Source organism: Dromiciops gliroides, chromosome 1 (assembly GCF_019393635.1).
Source record: "Dromiciops gliroides isolate mDroGli1 chromosome 1, mDroGli1.pri, whole genome shotgun sequence".
NCBI classification, from domain to species: domain Eukaryota; kingdom Metazoa; phylum Chordata; class Mammalia; order Microbiotheria; family Microbiotheriidae; genus Dromiciops; species Dromiciops gliroides.
In genome coordinates, this window is record NC_057861.1 from 296,533,305 (window position 1) to 296,557,597 (window position 24,293).

General features: G+C 38.6%; 1 protein-coding gene across 2 annotated transcripts in view; it reads right to left on the minus strand.

Annotated features, from left to right (window-relative positions):
* The window catches only part of SNX16 (sorting nexin 16), a 32,383-nt gene extending 25,424 nt beyond the window's left edge, over nucleotides 1-6,959 (minus strand). The window contains exons 1-2 of one of the 2 annotated variants that reach the window (XM_043978665.1): nucleotides 6,692-6,959; nucleotides 4,504-4,975 (exon numbers count right to left, since the gene is read on the minus strand). In XM_043978665.1, the coding sequence (XP_043834600.1) occupies nucleotides 4,504-4,878 (375 nt within the window). In that variant the 5' untranslated portion in view covers nucleotides 4,879-4,975; nucleotides 6,692-6,959. Of the gene's footprint in view, nucleotides 1-4,503; nucleotides 4,976-5,588; nucleotides 5,938-6,691 lie in introns of those variants that run through there. The other variant, XM_043978666.1, reaches the window with a different exon arrangement.
* Between the last annotated feature and the right edge of the window lie 17,334 nt (nucleotides 6,960-24,293).

Below are 24,293 nucleotides of genomic sequence, written 5' to 3' on the forward strand. Positions count from 1 at the left end.
CAGTAATTTTTTTTAAAGGAAAAGAGCATTAGAGGAAAAAATGAGCAAAATACATCAAAATACATCTAAAAAACCTGACATCATAAACAATTTTCAACACCTGTGGACCTCCTGCCTCCATAAAAGAATGGAGGGAGGGGTCCTCTTCTTTGGGATCATACTTGTTCCTTATAATTTTGCAACATTAATTTTGATTACTTTGTGGTTGCCTTTCTGTTTACATTATTTCCACCAATGTAAATGATTTGCAAAGTATGTTGTTTTGTATGTTATTTTCTTGGCTCTAATTCACTTTGCATCAGTTCATATAGGTCTTTTTATGCTTCTGTTTTCATTGTATTTTGTTTAGCCATTCTCCAATTAGTGAGGTTCTACTTTATTTTCATTTCTTTGCTACCACAAAAAAATGTTGCTATAAATATTTTCCTTTAATATGAAGCCTTTTTTTAATTGTCTCTTTGTAGCATATACCTAGCAGTAGAATCCCTGGATCAAAGGGCCAGCAACACTGCTAAGTATTGTCCAAGTCAGATTAAAATGTAATTGAAAAATATTTAATAAACAAAAATACAATAAAACATAGGTAACACGACATTCTAAAACTAAGTCAATATGTGGCCTGCAAGGATCCTTATGCACAAATTAGTGGCTTCCATTTCTATTGGACACCACTGTTATAGTTTTGTCACTTTGTGTAAATCTGAACTGCTTTCCAGAATGGTTTTGATAAATCATAGCTCCACAAACAATGCCTTAGTTAGTATGCCTGTCTTACCACAACCCTTCTAACACTATTTCTATATTTTATCACGGAAGCCTTTCTTTTGGACTATTCAACTTCTCTACCAAAAGGTAAAGAGAGGAAGAAAAAGGAGGACACCAAGTCAGTTCATAACCTAGACCAAATCATTTGGACATCTTTTGGATCTCTAACAACTCCAAACTATAGCTAACATGGAAGCCTGGTAATGATGGTTCTAGTTCCAGATCGCCTTTATATTATTCAATATTAAAAACAAACTAAAAACATTTCCAAAACCACATGAAATAGATGAGATTCTTAACAGAGTCTAGATGACTTGAATATGGTCACATAGTATCAGAGGTGTAATGAGAATCCAGGTGACTCCAGATCAGCAATCTAATGGCTCTACTATACCACACTGCCTCTCTAAAGCTATGTGACTGTCCTGTCAAACTATGAGCTCCTTGGGGACAGGAACCAGGTTTTAAAACTTTTCAACTCCTAGGGCTACTTCTACAGTAGAGCACTATGGAAGTTTCAAAATATATTTGCTAAATAATTAAAATTAAAATCCTAATTGAAAGCATTTTTCAAACAGAAATCAAGGGTTTGCCTATAGTGATTTATGTATTTATTTTCATTTCTTTTGCACTATTATAATGGTATCTTCAGATTTAAAGTACTCAAATGCTTTTACACAGGAATTTCTTACCAAGTAAATGTTATTTATATTTGTCAAAGCTATTTTGAGCTTTTAAATAATTTACTACAGTTTAATATTAGTTCTTTGTAGTAACAAGTGTCAAATTTTTATTTTTGCAGTTTTCCCTCCATTGCTTTTTTCTTTTTCTTGACAATGTCCTTTTCAATGACATTCTCAAATCTAACCCTAGGGTTACTGTAGTATCAGAATGGGTGGTGGGATTGATATGTATTATCTCTTTTAAATGTTTTTCATGAAAAGGTTGGGTTCTAGTCAAGTACTACAAGTGTAGACTTGAGGGAAAGGGCTACAAGAGCCACTTAACACAATGAGTTAAATCAGGAATTCTTAACCTTTTTGTTGTGTTGTGGACATCTTTGGCAATGTGGTGAAGCCTATGAGCCCCCTTTCAGAATATTTTTAAGTACATACAATAAAACACATCATCACAAAGGAATTATTTTGAAATGCAGTTAGCAAAATATTAAAAAACTATGTTAGATGACACCGCCAGTAAGGTGAGATCTATGACAGCTGTCCAATGTCTGTTGGCATAAGGGAGAGTGTCAAAATCATAAACAGAAATGAGGGAGAGAACCTCATTCTGGGGATAGCAAAAGAAAAAAAATTTAAACAATGAAGCTATTTTCCTAGTCAGAATCTTCACATGGGTAAAAATATTGGAATATTATTTTACTAACCATTTCTGTTTCTTTATCTCATTCTTTCATTTCACTTTTACCTATAGCTTATGGAATGATTTCATTTTTATATAAATATTAAGTCTAACTAAAGTCCTAATCAGAAATCACCTAGTAGTGTGGAGAGGACCCCAGGTTCTAAGTAGCCCTTTTAGCTTATAGAGCTGGTAGCCAACTGGTACTAGAAGTGCTACAAATAGCACTTTTTTAGACTATGAACATTTATGTGGTTAATCAAAACATGAGATCCTTTTCCAAAAGATCAACCAGTTGATGTCTTACTGAGGGAACTAAATCATTAACCCAGAGGAAAGTCTCCAGCACACTGGGTGAAAGATTCATGGAAAGGCAGAGATAAAAGTTACACAGGATAAGCAGTAGACATAGATGGTTTGTAATTTTCACTAGAGGAAGTACATAAAATTGATTTATCAGTCAATGAAATATAAAATATCTTAAATTTAAAATTATACCTAATTTTCTCAGTGTTCTCATCTTATTATCTCATTTGGTCCTCACAACAATCACATGGGATAGGTAGGATAGTCTGATAACGTTTCTGTCTCACCATAACAGAAAGTTCCTCAGCCAGATTCCCTGTGCTGTTGGTCTAAACGAACTTTTTCATGATACAACTTAAGAGTATAAAAGGTGAAAATTTCTTTTGTAATGCCTGATATACTCTCCTAATCAGAAATCACCTGGTAGTGTAGAGAAGTCCCTAAGTTCTAAGTAGTCCTCTTTAGCTCCTACAGAGATGGCAGGTATTAGAAAAGATAAAAATAACACTTTTTCAGACTCTGAACATTAACATTTTGAATTAGCTTTTGATTACATATGAGGTAAGAATTAAAAGACTTTTGAAAATTGCTTTCCTCTAGACCAGAAATTCTAAACCTGGAGTTAAAGCTCACAGGGTCCATGAACTTGGATGGGGAAAAAAATGCAACTCTATTTTCACTCATCTCTAATTGAAATTTAACACTTCCTTCAATTATGAATTAATGTAGGCAACAGACACTACTCTTCAAAGGGGTGAACAGGCTTCACCAGACTGCCAAAGGGTTCCATAATTCAAAAAACAAAACAAAACAGTCTTTTTATAGCAAAATATAATTCAGATCAATGGAGAGAAAGATTTCATGAATAGCAACTAGACATTGCAGCGAAGTCATTTTGGATATGCCTGTAGCAACCCTAACAGGGCTAAATAATTATAAGTTTATCAGTGGTAATCAGCTATACATTACATCAATATGTAACGGATTAATCAATTTATCCTAACAGCATTACTATCACAATTTACTCAAACTTAATCCCATTTGTGAGAATTGGAATGACACCCCCTGCTGGAAAGGACATTGTGAGCTCTGTCCATAAAAAGAAAGCATGTGACTTTAGCGTCCAAAAGTGACCTTTTCTGGGGTTTCTTGGGGTCACGAAGTGATGTTTGCCACCCATGGGTCCTGTCAATCAGAGCTACCAACCAATTAGCTTGGAGCTCTGTGTGTGTGGATAGCCCTGTTTCCTGTTTCACAGGAGGCTTCTGGGAGGAGCAAGGCCTTTCGTTTTGGAACCTTGGCTTGGCAGGAGGACAGATGTTGGGCTCTCTTAGTTAGATGAAGTTTGCTTTTTACCTCTCTCTCTTCACTAACTTCTGATGCACTTTAATAAATATTTAAAAGTCAAAACTCTTGCTAAAGCTTCTAATTTAAGGTGACCATTCATTAGATATTAGACATTATAGCTAGGATTTTAGGCCCTTACACATTATACTTAATTCACTAATACAATCAAGTGATACATACTTATCAAATCGAGTAGGGGTAGCAAAATTATTCTCACACATATAAGTAGGCTGATTACAGAGCAAAAGTGAAGGATAACAGATGGACAACTTCAGTGCAGCCCTGGTAATCAAGAAATATTACAAAACCCAGTAGAAGGCTTCTAGTATGTTGGGTGAATACTCTGTAGAGGATATATGGAAAGATGTTATGGGAAAGCAAGGAGACATGGTGAACTGTACCAAATGGACAAAGTATCGCACTAGTAAAATCATGGATTTAATGCATTCAATGAAACCAAGGACAAAAGATCAGTTCATATAGCCATGTAGAAGAATACAACTATACTTATGGAAAATTCAATAAATATTTAATTTCCAAAAGCAAAGACTGCTGATTATAGCACCATTATGTAACTCATTGAAAACACTGGGATAATTATCATCTTGAATCCATACCTCAAATAAACTTTATAATATTGGAAATAAAATGGGCAATCAAATGAAAATATTTTTGGGATCCCAATATATTTTTTCCCCTTTTCTCTCAAGTATTCTCAATACTTACAGTAAATTTAGCCCTTTCTTCCATCACCTCATAACCCAGTATAGTAGGTGTAGAGGGTCTTTCTTCCCAATTCACAGATTCTGTACTTTGTTCTTCATTTTCTACTGGCCTAGCAGAATATTCAATGGAAGATTCTATACCTGTAAATTTAGTCCTAATAAGGGGACTGCTACAGACAGATGAATTGCTGTCCATTTGATCTGGCATTGTTGTCTTTTTGTAACTACCCACATTAGAGTCTTCTGGTTGGCCTTTGGAAGAATTTGAACTTGTTGAAATACTCCCAAAAGAAGAACTTCTTTGGCTTCTGTTTGTTGTAAAATTTGAAGAAGAATTTCCTACAGGAATAGGCACAGGGACATAAGGAGTAGCCATCCTCTTCAGCAATACTGTAGCAAATCTATCAACTTTTGCATCCAGTTAAAGAGAAAGTAATACAGGTGCCATCGTTTTCTTCTCAAGAATTCAATGTCTAGAAATGACAGAAAACACATATTGAAAGATTAATAGGTGAACATTAATTTTGAAAGGTCTTTATTTTCAGAAAAATAAAACATTATTATAGCCAATTGTTTGATTAAGAGATTATACCTTGTAAAATTCCTCCCTGATTCTCCCAAAGACTCTCTGAGGTTCATAGTGCTACATAAATGCAAGATTTTACTCATACATATAAAGCCAAAATTATTTCAAAAGTCAAAGCCAAGTACACATAATTTTCCCCCTTTCCACTCCTTTGTGGGTGCATGTTGTCCTTTTGGGACTTCACTGCTCATTCTAGGCTACTGATATTTTCACCTGATACATAAAAACACAGAAATAAAGCAATATATAAATTTCTTTCTACTAAATATAAGTTATTTTCATTGAGTTTTTCCCCCCACTGACTGCTCTGTACCAAACTGCGGGAACTCAACAAATAGTTATGAATTATACTATCTCCCTTGTTTTTCCTTTCTTTAGTGCTGTTTTTAAAGATACCATAAGACTCTCAAATGGGGAAAAAGAGAAACCCAAATATTTACCTTTCAATTTATGGAAGAATATAGTAATTAATCATACATAGCAAGGGGCAGATAACACACCTTAAACTACGCTGAGGCAAACTAGCTGCCTCAAAGTAAGCGAGGAATCAAGCCCATTCCAGCTGAACTTGCAGGTCAGTTCTGCCGGCAATTTATAGATTCAGCGCCTACTGCGGGCCAGGAGCAGGGCAAAGAGCTAGGGGAATAAAGAAAAGCAAAGGACAGTTCCTGCTCTCAAGGAGCTTACGGCGGAAGGGGGCGGGGGAGTTACACTAGGTGGCATTTACACAGGGCTTTCATAAGTTTGCAAAACTTTTTTTTTTTAGTGAGGCAATTGGGGTTAAGTGACTTGCCTAGGATCAAACAGCTAGTAGGTGTTAAGTGTCTGAGGCCAGATTTGAACTCAGGTACTCCTGACTCCAGGGCTGGTAGTCTATCTACTGTGCCACCTAGCTGCCCCTAAAACATTTTACCTATGTTAACACAATTGACCCGCAACTCTTCCACACTAAAGACTAGAATTTAAGGGGTGTGTATACGCCCCCCCCTTCCCCCAGCTACCTTCTCACTCTTCCAAGACCCGCCCACAGGAGCTGCTGAATCATACTGAACAGCCAAGGTCTACGCCAAAAGCAAACAGAAAACCACCCTCAAACGAACCGTGGCAGGAGGTCGAAGCATCACTTCCCCACCTCAGGAAACTGAGGCAGGCGGGGTAAGGGAGTGAACACCATCCGGGGCGGCGGTGGGTGAATGGCGGGGGCCGGGACAAATGCTCGGCCACCAAATACCGAAGCAAACATAGTAAACCCCGGGCTCGGTCCTAGACGCCGTGGGGACGGCTCCGGCTGCACCTTGGGGCAGGTGACCCCGAGTGGGGCGCTCATCCGGACTGGGCAAATGGGGCTAGACCGGGGTTGGGGGCGGGGGGAGAGACCAAGCTCCGAGGGGGCAGAACAACCCGACCCCGCCGAGGACACTCAGGTCGCGAGCCCTGCCCGCCCGGGCCCCACGAGGGGTTCCCCCACGTGGTGCTCAGCGCGGCGGGGGCTCGCGCAGCTACGGCCTAGCCCGCAGCCAACAACCCAGGTGGGGGAGGGGGGGCGGGGAGAACAGGTGCCGCGCTCCCGAGCCCGCTCTTCCCCTCCTTTCCCGCTCCGTACCTAAAAGGGCCGCGCCGCTCCTTCCCCACAACCGTTAAACGGCCTCCCGGGCGGCGGCTGCGCCGAAGCTCTGCCCTAGCCGCCTCACGTGACCCTCAGTTCGGGTCCCCCTCCCGCGCCGCTCTAGGTCTCCAGCTCTCGGACTACAGCCGACCGCGGCCGGCGGGGCTAAGACGTTGGAGGGAACCTCCTGGAGCTCGGGCTGACACTAGTAGCAGTGACGCTACGTTCGAGGGGCGGGTCGTGGCCTGAGAGAGAAACAGCTGACGCTCGGTCTCTCGTGGGAGGTGCCTAACGTCTCTAGACCCAACGTTTGTTTTGATGATCAAGAGCCTCAGGCAGGTGAAGACTGCAACTCCCAACTCGCCCTTGTAAACGACCGGAAGACTACAGCTCCCAAGATGCCATGTGGCATTCGTGCCTAACCTAGGCTGATTTAATGACTTTTTTTTTTTAAGTGGGAGGTGTCGGGTGTACAGTGAGGCAGAGTTGCTCTTTGTGCTCACAAATCCACCCAGGAGGAGGGCGAATGTTAGTTTGGAAGCGATGCCAAGCTTAAGTGATAGGCAAGAAACTTCTCATGGTTGAAATGAAAATGGGAGGGACGTGAGAAATGTGGAGGAAGAATCAATAAGCCTTGGTGATTGATGGGGTATAAGAAGTGATGCAGAAGAGTCAAAGATAACACCAAGGCTTTTCACATGGGTGACTGATAGTCCACTTAACAAAAAATGTCAAAAGGAGCAGATTAAGGGGGAAATTTAACAAGCTCTGTTTTGGACAGGTTGAGTTTGAGGTGATGTGAGATATCCTATATTGGAGATGGAGATCCTCTCTATTCATTCACTCTAAGGCAATGGCAGAAAAAATAGGATAGTTATGGTCATTTCAAAACATAAGCTTTTTTTTTTGGATAGGCACATCACTGAAATTTCATATCAAGTTTGCAGTTCATTGAAATCTAGATCTAGCACCTCAAGCTAAGAATCCCTTTGCCAACGTTTAATAGCCACATATAGGCAAATCACTAAACATCTCCAAGCCTATTTCCTCATCTGAAAAATGGGAGTAATATCTGTAGTATATACTTTCTCGGGTTGTTGGGAGCATCGAATGGGTTGGCGTGTATAAAGTGCTTTGCAAACCTTACATGGGAGGTAGCTGTTTAAGAAGGTGGTATCTTAGAATGTGGATTTCTGGATCAAGGCTCAATTTACAGGAACGACAGGCTCCTGGCCAGGGATGCAGTGCCCGTTAAAAGTGCTGACAAGAATGTATTTCCTTGTAGTCTTGGAAATCTATTCACAAGGGCTTTTAACTGAGAAGGAAGGAGAAGGGGGAAAATTACTTACCTATAACGACCAAAATGGCAATCTTTACAGTGTAGAAAGAATAGAAATAGAAATGCTTACAAATACACAGGAGACAAAATCCGAGAGATAAGCCACTCATGAAACCCGAACATTCACAAAATGTGACCAAGGGGCAAAGTGAACTTGCATAAGAAGACACATTTAACCCCATGGATATTACTGAGACTTGGTGTAATGAGGTACATGAAAGGACTAGATAGTTCTGAAAGGGTCAAAAGGAAAAGATTGGACAAAGTGTGGTGGGCAGAGTTGCAATGTACATTATGAAGATAAAAACTCAGAACAATGAATCCAGAAAGGGGGTAGAATGAGGTAGGAAGCATGGTGATGACTGTGAAGTTCAACAGAGGGAGAAACAGAAGTAACATCGGAGTATACTACAGGTCACCTAAACAGAAACAGGAAATAGATGAGTTCAAAAACCAGCTCATATGTCTGGTGCAGAAAGATGATACAATGATAGGGGACTTTATTTTTTTGTGTGGTCAATAAGAACTTTGTCAAAAACAGTAACTAATGATTTTTTTTTCAACTTGCCTTAATGATAATTTTCATCCTTTAAAATCTGGGGAGGTCAATTAAAGGAATTTCTATTCTGGTTTTAATCCTCACTCACAATGATGGAATTTGTGTTGGGGCAGAAATCTTAGTGTAGTACCTCCTTCCCTCAAACTTTTCACATAGGTCCAAGATCCTGGTGGAATTCCCTGCAACTTGGATATGAGTCCAATATAGCATGCAGGACTAACCCAAAATTGTGCATAGGTCCTACTAGTTAAGCCAGATTCAAGGTCCTCTATGAGGACCTTGTGTCCCCAACAATGTGTTTACTTTTACTAGTTATCCAGAGGGCACAGTTAGTTGAGGCGCGTTTTTGAAGTACTTACTTCATTGACATCTAGACCAGAGACCTGCTTTAGAGTTTGGCCCCAGAATTTCTAGCCTGGGGCTCTGCTTTCTGAATTGATAGGTGTCTTTTTTGGCTGGCTATTTCTGGCAAGCTCCATAAGGTTTCTTTTTGCCCCTGGCCATCTTTTTGATAGGCACTTTGTCACTCCATACTATCTCTCTCCCATTTCTCTTCCCCCCCTCCCCCCTCCCCTTTTTCCAGAACCATGATATGAAAAACAAAAAACTCTGCCATTACTCCTGGAAGGGGTGTATTAATCTCCTCCTTTACAGCTCCACACTCAGTGCAATAACTTTCTGGACCAATGTCCTTCCATAGCTATCAATGGAGGTTGTCTACTCCAATTAGAATGTAAACTCCTTGAGGCAGGGCCTGTCTTTGCTTTTGTATTTATATCTCCAGCATGTATCTTAGTGCCTGGTACATAGTAAGCACTTAATAAATGCTTTTTCCATTAATTGACAAGAAGAATGATAAATGTATCCCTATCATAAACTTGGGGCACAATTCTCCCACAAATATATCTATATATAAAGAAAAGTGGACATGCCTGAGGAACATAGTTGAAGGGTCACATGTGGAGGGGTGCAACTGTGGAAAACATGTGCCCAGGATACACCGTGGAGGGACGTCTTATACCTACAATGTAATAGGGATAGGGGGCAGCTAAGTGGTGCAGTGGATAAAGCACCAGCCTTGGATTCAGGAGTACCTGAGTTCAAATCCGGCCTCAGACACTTGACACTCACTAGCTGTGTGACCCTGGACAAGTCACTTAACCCCCACAAAAAAACAAAAACAATGTAATAGGGATGCTGATATCTTCTGATGATGTCATCATTCTGCTCCTGACCCTTCTCTCGCTGGTCTTGTGTGGAGTTTAGTCTCTGCTATGTGTTACTCCCTAATGGACTCTCAGGATTTCTGTTGGACTGTACTTTATTGGTCCAGTGGTTATTGTCTCCTGCTTCCAGGTGTTGTTTTACTGGGCATAAGATTGATTTTATTTCTACACTCTAGTTTCTGTTGGAGTCCTTAGCTAAGATGCAACCTCTTCTCTGTAAGAGAATGAGACTTAAGTTACAGCTTTTTTTAATTTTAGGTTTTTTTTTAATTTTTTAGACTGGGTCTTCAGACACAGGATTAGGGGAAAAAATGCTTAGTAGCTTTTCTGCTCACTAAGAAGAATTTGTGAGTTCTAAGAAGTTGGTTATAATAGCTTTTTTTTTTTTTCTTAAAGGAGATTCTTTGCCCCAGACATCAGGCTCTTTGGAACATAGAACATCCTGCCAAATAAACAATGCCCAAATTTCTGCTCATGGAGGGCTATGTCTATGACTGTACCCTTTATCTGATTCAGGATTAGGGTGTCTAATTGTACCCATTCAGCATCATTTTAGAGTCTTCCTTTCAAATAAACCACCAAAGGCTGTCTGGTTTGAACACTAACGGTTACCCCTTTCAATTTTCTAAGTTGCAAAATTTGTTTGGTCTTCCAAGCAAATAAATGGGACCAGGATGAAAAGAAACAAAAAGCTCTGATCCACTTGGGGGGAAATGTTCTTGTCCTGAATCATGTGTTTATATTTATATGTGATCTGGTTCAACCCTTTTCAGACTCTTGAGCTAACCCTATATTGAAATGTACAGTAGAAAAGGAGAGAAAAGCTGGACAGTGTTTTACATGCATCCTAGATTTGGGGAGAATAGATTTCAAAGGGTTTAGCGCAAATATATATTGGCTGGCATGGATATGTGTGATATAGGAGGAATCATCCCACTGGGGACAAAAAACTAAAGAATTTTTTCCAAAGAGACATGAATGCTGGATACAGATGCCTTCTGGTCAGAATGGAAATCTCCCAACATTCCCCTGCTATGCCCTTTAGCTGTTCTGCCCCTGGACTGATACATCTGATGTGGTTTTTTTGTTTGTTTGTTTGTTTTTTACTGACAAATCATCCTTCAACCCAAAGGGTTAGAAAAAGGGTAGAAGCAACTTTGTGAGCAAACTGGCCAGGAAGCAAGGAAAAGTGCCTATGAGCAGATAAGGCCACTATTACTGGTATATTGTGAGTAAAGGTGCCTATTTGGGAGCTATTGGGATATGACCATTCCAGAGACAGGGAGCCCTGAAGAGTGAATGCTGGGACACCAAGATATGGACTAGATGACTTGCCTGCTCAGGATCCAAATGGAACGGATACTGATTGCTGGAAACTTTTAGACTTCTGAGAATAAAGCTACTGATTTCTCACTTCTCTGACCTTTCTGATCCCAGCTGTTCCTTCTAGAGATAGAGGTTTGCTTGCTCCCCATTCTCTGACTCTTAAAGAGTTTTTTTTTTAATGTTGGATTTTTGTTTTAAAATCATTTTAAAGATAAATAAGGTTAACCCTTTCATTGTTGATCTATGTGTTTTATTACTCAAACGATAGAGAATATGGCAATAAGGGAAAGACCCAAAAAGAGAGGTTTGGGAGAAACAGAACTGGAAAGAGAAAGAGAAATGAATTTCATAACTGTAGTGCTTGAAAGAGAAACCACGTTTTGCCTGAGGTACTAAGATATGGAATTTATCTTTGAGAGAAAGCTACCCCAGAGAGAATGAGGCAGAAAAGGGAAAGAATGTAAATGTTCATAGGAGGATAGAAGCCAGAATAAGGGAATTGATGGCCTGTCTCAATGATACTATCTCACACTAATGCCAGAAAAAGAATTCTGATAAGAAGGAAAAGGAGCAACTGTTAAAAGAATGATGTGGGTATACAGGAAACTTCTAAACCAATTTAGTTTTTCAAAAGGCATCTACAGGGGGCAGCTAGGTGGCATAGTGGATAAAGCACCAGCACTGGATTCAGGAGGACATGAGTTCAAATCTGGCCTCAGACACTTGATACTTACTAGCTGGGTGACCCTGGGCAAGTCGCTTAACCCCCATTGCTCCGCAAAAAAAACAAAACAAAAAAAGGCATCTACAGAAGATAGAGCAAGTTATGGAAGATAAATGCAAAAGTATGACATAATCCTGTAACCATGGTATCAAAAGTGCTAAAGCTCAGCATGAGATAAAATTAGCAAGGAAAGCTAAAGACAATAAAAAGGATTTTTTGTTTTGTTCTTTAGCATATTTATATTGTGGAAATAAGGCTAGCAGAGGTGATAGAATTTCAGCTGACATTTAAAATTCAAAAAGTTGATGTTGTTAAAGTGTTGTACTCAATATGCCAGCAAATTTGGAAAACTCAACATTGGTAACTAGGTTGGAAAAGATCTATTCCAGTCCTGAAGAAGGGCAGTGCCACAAAGAAGGTTCAAATTGCCCAACATTTGTGCTCATTTCTCATACCAGCAAGCTTATGCTCAAGATTTTGCAAGCTAGGCTTCAGCAATATGTGAACTGAGAATTCCCAGATCTGCATGCTGGACTGGAGACCAAATTGCTAACACTCACTAGGTTATGGAGAAAGGAATAAAGTTCTGGGGAGGGGAACCTAACATCTGCTTCATTGGGAAAGGAGTGGGATATTGTCATCTTATTTAACTTATACTGAGACTACATCATGTAAAATACCAGGCAGGCTCAATCAAAAGTCTGAATTAAGGTTGCTTGAAAAAATAGCAATAATCTCAGATATGTAAATGATACCACTCTATTGAAAATAAATAAGAATTAAGAGCTTCTTGATGAGAGTGAAAAAGGGAAATGTAAAAGCTGGCTTTAAATTTAACATTAAAAACAACCTAAAATTATAGCAACTGGACCTCTCACTCCCTGGAAAATTGTTGTTGTTTGCCCTTCATTCTCTAAGAGGACCATGACATCAGGAGGTGATATCATGGCTTGCAGTGATTTAAGTGAGGGAGGGCTGTGCAAAGTCACCAACCTTACTCTTAACTCCAGAACCATCTGGGTCTAGTGGCTATATATATATATAGTGTCTATATATATATATACACATACATATATACATATATATTATATAATATATATATATATATATATATATATATATATGTCAGGATGACTGGAGATGGCCCTGGATGTTTAAGACAATTGGGGTTAAGTGACTTATCTGGGTCACACACCTAGTAAGTGTCTGAGTTGAGATTTGAACTGAGGTTCACCCCAACTTTAGGGCCAGAATTCTATTCACTGTGCCACCTAGCTGTCTCCTGGTAAATAGAGGGAGAAGAAATGGAAACAGCATCAGATTTTTATATGATTGGGCTCAAGGATCACTGCCGATGGTGACTGCAGCCATGAAATTAAAAGATACTTGCTCCTTAGAAGAAAAGCTCTGGCAAATCTGGACAGCATACTAACAAGCAGAGACATCACCTTGCCAACAAAGGTCCATATAGTCAAAGTGATAGTTTTTCCAGTAGCAATGTATGGCTGTGAGAGTTGGACTATAAGGAAAGTTGAGCACTGCAGAATTGACCCTTCCAAATTGTGGTGCTGGAGAAGACTTTTGACAGTCTCTTGGACAGCAAGGAGATTAATCAATACATAAAGAAATTAATTCAGCCTATTCACTGAAAAGACAAATACAAAAGCTGAATTTTACTTTGGCAACATAATGAGAAGACAGGACTTGTTGGGAAAGACCCTGCTGTTGGGAAAGATTGAAAGCAAAAAGAGAAGGAAATGAGATGGATAGAAAGTATTATGGAAGCAATGAACATGAGTGTGGACAGACTTCGTGAGATAGTAGAGGGTAGAAGGTCCTGGCAGTCAGTCAAGGCTGAACAATTGAACAACAGCATATTGTGGAAAGGGGCTAGAATCAAAGATATGACTACTGCTGTGAGTACATGGAATAATGATAAATTACTATAGAGAGAATGCAAATTGCTCAAATCTTACTTTATTTATGTTTTCCATACCAAGGAAAATAATTTTTGGACTAGGAAGAAAAGTGCCTAAAAGGGAATTGATACTTAAGATAAATAAGAACACAGTAAGAGAGCACCTAACTCCTCTGATGTCAAGTAAAAACATCCTTTGATACTAAAAGAAGTGGCATATAGAATTCTTGAACTATTGTTAGTTGTCCTTGAAAGATAATGAATTAGAAAATACAGAAGGATTTGGAGAAAATAAAATAAAATATCCCAATAAAAAAAAATTGAAGGCCATTTAGGAGAGAAGAAAAAGCATTTCTTAAACACCTACTATGTTCCAGGCCCTATTCTAAGTGCTTTACAAGTGTTATCTCATTTGATCCTCACAACAATCCTATGAAATAAGTGGTATTATTATCCCTATTTTATAGTTAAGGAAACTGAGGCAGACAGAAATTAAGTGACTTGCCCAGGGTCACAGAGCTAAGTAAATGTCTGAGGCCAGATTTCAACTTAGTCTTCCTGACTCTAGGCTCAGCACTCTAATCCCTGCACCACCTAGCTGCTTCTAGTCAAGAAACTTCAATTTCAAACAAAATTAAAGAAAAGCTTTAAGAGATGATTTATGAATATGTGGAACAGGCAGTAGTGATCACAAAGATCCAGCATGACTTCATGAAAAACAGATTGTGCCAGACCCTCAGTCCTTTTTTTAAACAAGATTACCAGATTGGTGAATTAGGGGGATGCTATAGATATAACCTATCATGATTTTAGGAAAAGTACATCTATTTTTAATGGTAAAGATGAAAAGAGTGGACTATATGACAATTCAAATAGGTTAGTTGGGAACTGTTTGAATGGCCAGACCCAAAAAATAATTATTAATGATTCTGTCATTGCCAATGCTGAAATGTTTTTCTTGACCGTACATGTTTGTAATAGGGGGATTATTTTTCTTTATTTTTCATTTGGGGAGGAAGGTGGGAAGGTGAGAAAGCAGATTTTTGTCAGCTTAGTAGGAAGTCTCTATTGAAGTATCCCAGGGATATGTCATTGGCCTTGTTCTGTTTAATATTTTAAAAAATCAATGACTTGTAAAAAGATACAGCTTATATATTAGATTTGTGGCTGACTCAAAACTGGTAGGGATAATGAAAACAGTGCATGACAGAGGTATGATCCAAATTCAAATAAATTCACTTCAATAAGCATTAAGTGCCTACTATGTCTAAGGAACTGTGTTATATACTGGGACTTTTTTGTTGTTGTTTTGTTCTTCTTGTTGTTGTTCAGACCTGTGATTTCAATGATGTAGTGAATTCCTGGTGAGTAAATCTCTATCCATGCAGATCTTTAACTATTCTGCAATATTAGTACAAGAGACAGAAAAAAGATAAGTCCCTGCCTTCAAGGAACTTACATTATCCTTGGATGGTACAAATAAGCTTAGTAAATACAAATAATGCACAAAGTAGTAAGGACAGAGCTCTAGGGAAAAGGAAAAGCTTAATAATGGAGGAGGCAACATCTTAGCTGGACTTTGAAGCAAGGTAGGGATTACAAAAAGCAGAGGGGGTAAAAGACACAGAAAATTCCCTGTGTGAAGGGTCCAGAAGTAGGAGATGGAATGTCCTGCACAGGTGACAGATTTCAGACAAGTTTGTCTGGAACAAAGAGTATTCAAAAGAAGTAATATGAAACATATTGACTAACCAGAGTATTGGGCCAAATCTACTTAGATTCATTAGGGGTATATGTAGTCATACATTTGAATTCCAAAAATCAATTTTACAATGAGGTACAGCTAGACAACAGTTAATCTGACTGAGATTTGGGGGTTCTGATGGGCTGTAAGATCATCATGGTTAATAGTGTAATATTTCAAACAAACTAAAAAGCAGTCCCTCTTCCCAAAACAAAACACTGTCCACCCCCCTCCCAACTAAAACAACACTCTTTGGATGCATTGAGGCATAGAGTCCAGGAAGTGATGATCTTGTTCTGATAATGTTCTCTGTCCCAGTGGACCACACCTGGAGTATTGTGTTCAGTTCTGGATATCACATTTTATGAAAGACATCGATAACCTGGAGAGCATCCACAGAGGGGCAAACAAAATGGTGGAAGCCCTTGACATCGATGCCATACTAGTATAATGGAAATATTAATTAATTGGGTGGGATTTAGCCTACCTAGTTCCTGATGAGGTTGTGATTTCTAGCTTTGGGGAAACATGGACCATGTTGAGAGAACAGCTAGTTCCATATGCCTGTGACTGACTCCATAGAGGTCTCCAAAGTTGCCCCTTGCCTTGTCTTCTTCCTTTACTACCTATCTCTTTTTCCTCAGATTCATTGCTCTCTGGTATGCCATATAAGCATCTTGGGTTCAGAAGACTCAATGCCAATCAAGAGTCATGTCTCTCAACATATAGCATGCAGCATTCATAAACTGAGGAATAGAGAAGTCTTACGGGGGACGTTCTACCTGTCTTCAATTCTTTGAATGACTGTCACATGGAAGACAAATTATTCATTCAACAGTATCAGACTTTTCTATTTGACTCCACAGAACAAACCAAGTAATACTGGGTGAAAGTTACACAGAGGCAGATTTCAGATCTAAAAAAAAACAAAAACAAAAAAACCCCAACTCCCTAAAAATTGGAATTATCCAAAAATGAATTGGACTGCCTGGAGAGGAAGTAGGTTTTCTTTCACAGAATATCTTCATATCAATGATGAAAAATAACTATTGGGCATATGTAGAGGGTGATACTTTTTCAGGAATAGTTAGACTAGATGATCTTTGATATCCTTCATTTTAGAGATTCTTTGATTCTGTAAATATAGCTCACTTGAATTGTCCTCTAACCATGTTTCTTCCATCCTTCCTTTTGTACAATTGATTTTTTTGAATGAAAGTGCAAGACTATAGATTTATCCCTATTATATTTCATCTGGTTAGCTTTAGTCCTCTGTTCTAGCCTGCTGAGATCCTTTTAGATCCAGTTTCTATATTGATTACCTCTCAAACTATATCTTGTCCATATATTTCATAAGGATGTCATTTAAGTCATGGCTAAAAATATCAAGCAAAGCAAGGACAAGTGTAGGACTCCATAAAATTTCCCTCCCTCTAGGTTTTCATCAATCCATTGATCATCACTCCAGTCAATCTGACAGCTCTGTACTATCATACATTTAGGCAATACCATGTTTTATATGCATATTTCTAGTATGGTTAGCACAGGATCTTGAAAGCCAAGCAGAATAACTGAATTGATGTGTATATTCTCTCTATATACTAATTATGTGCATGCTGCCTCCCTTGATGGAATGTGTGCTTGTTAAAGGCAGAGACTTTTATCTGCTGTGCAGAGTACAGAGTCTGGCACATAGCAGGTACTTGGTGGCAGATGGCTAAGTGGTATGATGGATAGAGAACTAGGTCTGCAGTCAGAGAAATTTGAGTTCAAATTCATCTTCAGACACTTAACTGTGTGACCCTTGGCAAGTCATTTAACCCCTGTCAGCTTCAGTTTCCTCATCTGTAAAATGGGCATAATGTAGCACCTACCTCTATGGGGTTATTATGAAGATAAAATGAGCTAATATTTGTTAAGTATTTTGCAAATATTAAAGTGCTATATAAATGCTATTGATTGATTGATGTGGAAATCACTGAAGATTTCTAAGCCAGGGAGTGGCATGATGAACATGGAGTTTAAGAAATATAAGTGTTAAAAATGTCGTTGGAAATTTGTGTTAAAATTTGGGAATTTTATTTTCAATTTTCTGAGATAGATGTAATCTGAGAAGATTAAAGTTATCAGATAATCTGGTGTTTTTTTTTAAAGGGACATCTCACCTGGCCATAATTATGAATACTTCTAGGTACTTAATTTTAGTGTAAAAATTAAATGTCAAGGGCAAGAAGAGAAATTTTCACAAGGCTTGGTCAAAGGGAAATCCCTTTTTAAAGGGATATAGCAATCTACACCCAACCTTGTGTACCCAATGTAAAAGTGAGATAAATGTTGCCTATCATAAGAAACCGACATTTTACTTGCTCTATCAAATAAAAACAGCCAGTAACCTGTTATTTCTATAGCTTTCAGTGCTTCAATGACAAATTATTGCAAAGGAAATTCTATTAAGAGCTTATGATAAAGTTTGTGGTATTTGCATATGATATAAAACACTTTCACAGTTGTGAACCTTTAGGTTGTAACCCTAAGCTAATTTAAACATTGTTTAAATCTAAATTTCCATTAGCATGAGTGTAAAAGCAATTGTGAAACAAATGCTCTTGCTCCAGAAACTTAAAAATATTCTGCAAGAGGAGTTGGGCAAAACTTCATGTGTCATCATTATGACAAATTCAATTAACTACCCAAAAAGGTTGGTTCTTAGTAAAATATTTTTATGACATCATTGGACTTGTGTGAAAGTTTTTGAATTTGATGCCCTGCCAGGTGGGAAATAGACAATTACATGATTATTTTCCCCCTTGAATTGCTGAAGACTTATTGATTGTTGTTATATTAGTAGATTCAATTTCATTGAATTCAGGAACATTAGGCATTAACTGTGCTCTGCTACATGCTTGGGATATAAAAGAGTGCTAGAAAAAAAGAAAAGAGTGCTAGATTTCAAATCAAGGATTTGGGTTCAAATCCTAGCTCTACTATCTAATATCTTTGTGACTACTTATCTGCTAAAACGAAGGGTTTGGACTAAATGTTCTCTCAAGTTGCTTCTAGGGCTTAAATATATTTTCTGTTCGAATCCTAGCTCTACTATCCAATATCTTTGTGACTACTTATCTTCTCAAAAAGAAGGGTTTGGACTAAATGATCTCTCAAGCTTCTTGTTCTTAAGCTACCAATGCTGAAAATTAAGATAGTAACAAACAAGTAGTCATTTAAAGTTTTCAAATCATTTTCTGTAGGTTATCTCATTTGAACTCCACAATATCCTGGTGAGGTTGATATTATAGGTATTATATCCATTTTACAGATGGAGAAAGTGGGGGTCAGAGAGATTAATTACTTTCCCACCGTCACACAGCTATTGTCAAAGGAAGGTTTTGAAACTGGTTCTTCTTCACCTGAATTGAAATCCAGCACTCTTATCTACTAAAACAAGCCATATCTTAAAAGAACTTATCATTTATTACAAGTGGATATAACGTACACAAGTAAGTATAAAATATGGTAGCATGTGATAGGATGCATAGGAGAAGTGTTTTAGGAAAATCTGGGGAGGGAAATTTCCCTTTCAGGTTGGGGTGGGGATAAAGGTGGGTTATAAGGAAGAGACAGCATCTAACTAAAGCTGAAAAAGCAAATTAAGATCTGGTTGTGCAAGGTTTTAAATTTCAATTCTTCACCATAGTACTCTTCTAAGTGGCACTAGAACTGGAAAGCTGGGCCCCCAGAAGGGCTACTATCATCAGGTAGGGGTAAGAATGTAGGTATCTGTTATTATGGCTTACAATCAACCACTTGTGTTATTCCCATTGTTATGGCATGATTGTAACAGAAAATACTCAGCCAGGTACTCCAGGTAGAGAGAGAGTTTATTACACACGGACCCAAGAGGGGTTTCAAGCCTCCAAAAATGGGCCCTGAGGCTTGTAGCCCACCTGGTTAAATACAAAAAGAGTAGGTGTGGTATAGTAGCAAGTTTATCAAACGAAGATGAGGTCAGTTATTCACTGAACAAAGGGTGCATAGTGGCACCTGGTGGTTTAGTCATCATTACAGGAATACATAAGAATGAGGTCAGTAGTTAAGGGGGACTTGTTGCAGCTGGGGTACCTCAAGGCCAGAGCCTGTCTGAGACAGACTAGGTCAGAAGACAGAGATTACAGGCCTGCAGCTGTAGCTGGAATACAGCAAGGCCAGGGTCTGTTTGAGACAGACAAGGTCAGAGGCTTTGTATGAGTTTTTACATCACCTTTAGTCAGTAGACACAATTAGTTCTTAGCAAAGATACAAAGATGTTATAATAACAGTAGTTACAAAACATTTCTTTCATAAACTGAGGGATACTTTTCCACACATACAGCATGCATGAGTGGGCTCAAAGGTATAGTACAAAAAAAAAAGGTATAGTATAATAGTAGCAAGGCACACATGCAGGATACCTATATGGCAAAAGTATAGCTCCTGGTACTTCAAGCTTTGGAAATCTTTTTCTCTTCATAGTCTTTATTTATCTACCTTTTGTGTAGCATCTTTGCTAGCTGTGTTGGCCAGCTAGGGTCCTGGTATCTACAGGCATACCTTGGAGATATTGGGAGTTTGGTTCTAGGCTACCACAATAAAGTAAATATTGCAATAAAGCTAGTCACATGAACTTTTTTGGTTTTCTAGTAAAAGTTATATTTATACTATACACAATACATTAGTATTATGTCTAAGAGACAATGTTGCCTACTTTAATTAAAATATTTTGTTTTATTGCTAACAAATGCTAACCATTATCTGAGCCTTCAGCAAACTGTAATCTTTTTGCTGGTGGAGGGTCTTGCTTTGATGTTGATGGCTGCTGACTGGTCAGGGTGTTGGTTGCTGAATGCTGGGATGGCTGTGGCAATTTCTTAAAATAACAATGATGTTTTCTGCATCCATTTACTCTTCCTTTCACAAAAGATTTCTCTGTAGCATGTGAGGCTGTTTGATTGCAATTTAAGCACAGTAGAACTTAACTTCAAAATTGAAGTCACTCCTCTGGAGCCTTGATGCTGTTTTATCAACTAAGTTTAAATATTGTTGTGTCTCAGGAAATAGGGAGGCCTGAAGAGAGGGACATAAGAGGAGGAATGGTTGGTAGGGGTAGCAGTCAGAACTCAATATTAAGTTCGATGTCTTATATGAGTGTGGTTCGTGGTACTCCAAAACATCAAAGATCAATGATCAGAGACCACCATAACAGATAAAATAATAATGAAAAAGTTTGTAATATTTTGAGAATAACTAAAATGTGACACAGAAACATGATGTGAGTACAAGCTGTTGGAAAAATGATGCCAATTGATTTGTTTGACCCAGGGTTATTACAAACCTTCAATTTGTAAAAAATAAATGCTGTATCTTCAAAGTGCAATAAAATGAGGTATGCCTATACTCTTTTCCGTGGTCCAAGTCTTATTTCTGCTACTAGGGGATCACTCTCCCTGAATGTGATTCTTTACAAAGGAGACTATATCTTTGTATTTTTGTTTTTCTAGCATGTGTATCTATGCTCCATCCTTGATATGTCTACTACTAGTCCAGGAGCTCTAATGACATGGCTAATGGAGCAGGGAGGAAAGATACCTTCTTTACCCTCTTGTTGCATTCTGCTATAGGCACAAAGATCTCCTCCACAACTGCCTTCAACTGTCAACTACAACTTCTGGATGATTTGCTTTTTTTTCTTACCTATATAACCCCATAGTATGTAACTGATTCTCCAAGGCAATTGCTAGATGTTTGGTATGTTGCCTCCATCCAATGGCCAAATAATCTGTTTGATTATCCTATCAAATCCTATCCTAAGAGTATTGATTTGATCATCCTATCAAACTGATTAAGAAACTTCTTCATATGTCGATATAGAGGTGGAAGAAAAATGCCTTTATACTTCCTATATACTTCTTGGCACTGTGTGATTATATTTTGGGCCTCCTGTATCTAAATCAGTTGAGGTGGGTTGAGGGAAATGCCTTCTCTTATACAAACTAACAAATATGTATTTTATCCTATAGGATTCTGGTGATTTTTCAGATACGTGGCTTCCCTTCCAAAACTGAGATGCTGTGATTTTGTGGTATTAGTTGAAATAGTAAAGTTAGGAGGAGGGATATCATTTTTGGGGGGTGTAGAGAAATAATTGTTTTGGATATAGTGTTTGTTTTGTTTTGTTTGCGGAGCAATGAGGGTTAAGTGACTTGCCCAGGGTCATACAGCTAGTAAGTGTCAAGTGTCTGAGGTCGGATTTGAACTCAGGTCCTCCTGAGTCCAGGGCCCATGCTTTATCTACTGTGCCACCTAGCTGCCCCCTGGATATAGTGTTTGAAACTCCACTGGTATATTCAGATGGAGATGTTAGGAAGGGAGCTGGAGATGGGAAAGTTCAAGGGAGATATTTAGGGATTATCTGTATAAATATGATGATGAGATCACTAAAGGTTAGAATTTGGAGAAGAAGCACAAAGATAAAATTTAGGAGGATACTTGGTGAGTGAGAAGAGATTAATAAAAGGAGTTGTCAGACAGAAGAGAAATGACAGAAGTCAAGGTTGATTAGAGCACCTAGGAAGGAGGGGTAAGGTCAATAGCATCAAATAGCATAGAAAGGTCAAGGAGAATGAGGAATAAAAAAATGGATATCGGATTTTACAATTAAGAGGTTATTGAGGGGCAGCTAGGCGGTGCAGTGGATAGAGCACTGGCCCTGGAGTCAGGAATACCTGAGTTCAAATCCAGCCTCAGATGCTTGACACTTACTAGCTGTGTGACCCTGAGCAAGTCACTTAACCCCAATTGCCTCCTCTCTCCCCCCAAAAAGAGGTCATTGGCCATTGGCAAACCCTGAATGGAATAATTTTAATAACTAACATTTATGTAGTACTTTACCATAAGTGCCCTCTTTCCTTGCCTTCCCTCTTTGCCTTGGCTGCTTGACTGCTCATGGGGCTAGGGTGGCAATCAACAACTCTAATCCTCTTGATGAGGTAAAGAATCAGGGTCATTGTGATTACCATTTGCCCTCCCTCCTAAGATCTTCCTGACCTTATTATCTACCCTGTCTCTGGGGTCTACAGGCCCTTCAGCCCTATCATCTACTTGTATAAGAACTTCTGGGCTTCACCATCTGTCCTACCACAGGACTTTCAAAGGACTTAAAGGCCTTTCCATCTGCCTTGTAGTTGAACTTTAATTTGTTGAGTTTTGCAGTTGGAGTATAAGGTCCTGGAGAGTACAGACTGTATTGATTTTTCTACTTGTATCCCCAGTGCTTAGCACAATGCATGGCATCTAGTAAGCAATGAACAAATGCATTTTCATTCATTCGTTTGATCCTTAAAACAATGCTGGGAATTAGATGTTATTATTTCCATTTTCTTATTTATTTTTATTTTTTAAAGACCAGGTCTCCTTATTTTGCTCAGGCTGGAAATGAATGAGCTACTCACAGGTGTGCCCACTCTCATCAGCATGGGAGCTTTGACCTCCATTTTTCCAACTGCTCACGTTTTCCCCTCCAGCAACCTGAGTGCTGTCTTTTCCCATGTGCTTATTACTATAGCATTACTCAACATAGTTCTGAGACTTGATCAATTTGGCCCATGTTAGCTCAGAACTCCCAAGCTCAAGAGATCCACTAATTTCAGAATTTCAGCTGATAAGGCTTTTTATACATTTTGGAGGTTCAAAATGTACAAGTTATAAGAATATCTTCTTAATTGTGTTAAATGACTACAGTGTTCAGGGAGGATCAGCACCTCTAGTGTGATGGCTTGCCAAGCCTTTTTCTGGGCTGCTTGTCTACATTTGGTGTCCACCTGGCACTGAATGCTCACCTGTAGCTTCAAGAAGCTGTAGCAGACCACACTATAGTAAAATCATCTGGGCAGACAGGCTAAACCAGGTTGAGGATAACCAACAGGCTTCAAACCCAGTTGAGTTATGGGGGTGTCTACCCCAAACTTGTGAAGAATTCCCTGGCAGAATGGTTGGTTGAGAATGATTTGTTCCAATGGCCACGAAGGCAGCTGAAGCAGGGACGGTGGAACACTTGGTCAGACATAGAAGGCACAATGGTCTTCCACTACATCCCAGGCAATCACCAGTCATCTTTTTTTGTTTGGCACTGAACTTCAGTGCCTCTGAAAGAAAATCGAGGCTGACAACTCTGTGCAACTCTGCCTCACTTAAATCCAATTAATGAGTAAGTCAAGATATCATCCTGTGATGTTATTGGTCTTCTTTGAAAATGATGAACAACAATATCAGGATTGGTTGCAAGGCACATTATGTAACAACTGCACTAAATGCATTTTTTTTTGTTTTTGTAGTTGATGTGGACGATACTTTAAAAATATTAAACATTTATCATTTACTATGGACTGAATTTTGTGATTTTTATCAATTTTTTTATGGTTTTAATATTTTGTTTCTTAGATAGCCATCATTATCCCTCATATCCCTCCTTCCCCTTTCTAGAGAGTTGTCTTATATGACAAATGGTATTTTTTAGAGAGAAAAAAAAGCACTATAACACTGAAAAAGTCCAAAAACATATGCAATGCATAACATCTCCATGAAGGGTTAGGTTTGGGGTTATCATTTCTCTTCATTTGAGTCCTGCTTGATCTTTATAATTTTGTTACATTTACCTTTGATTTTTTGGGTGTGTAATTGTTTTTTTTTCCATTTATATTGCTGTAATTACTGTAAATATTGTTTTCTTGG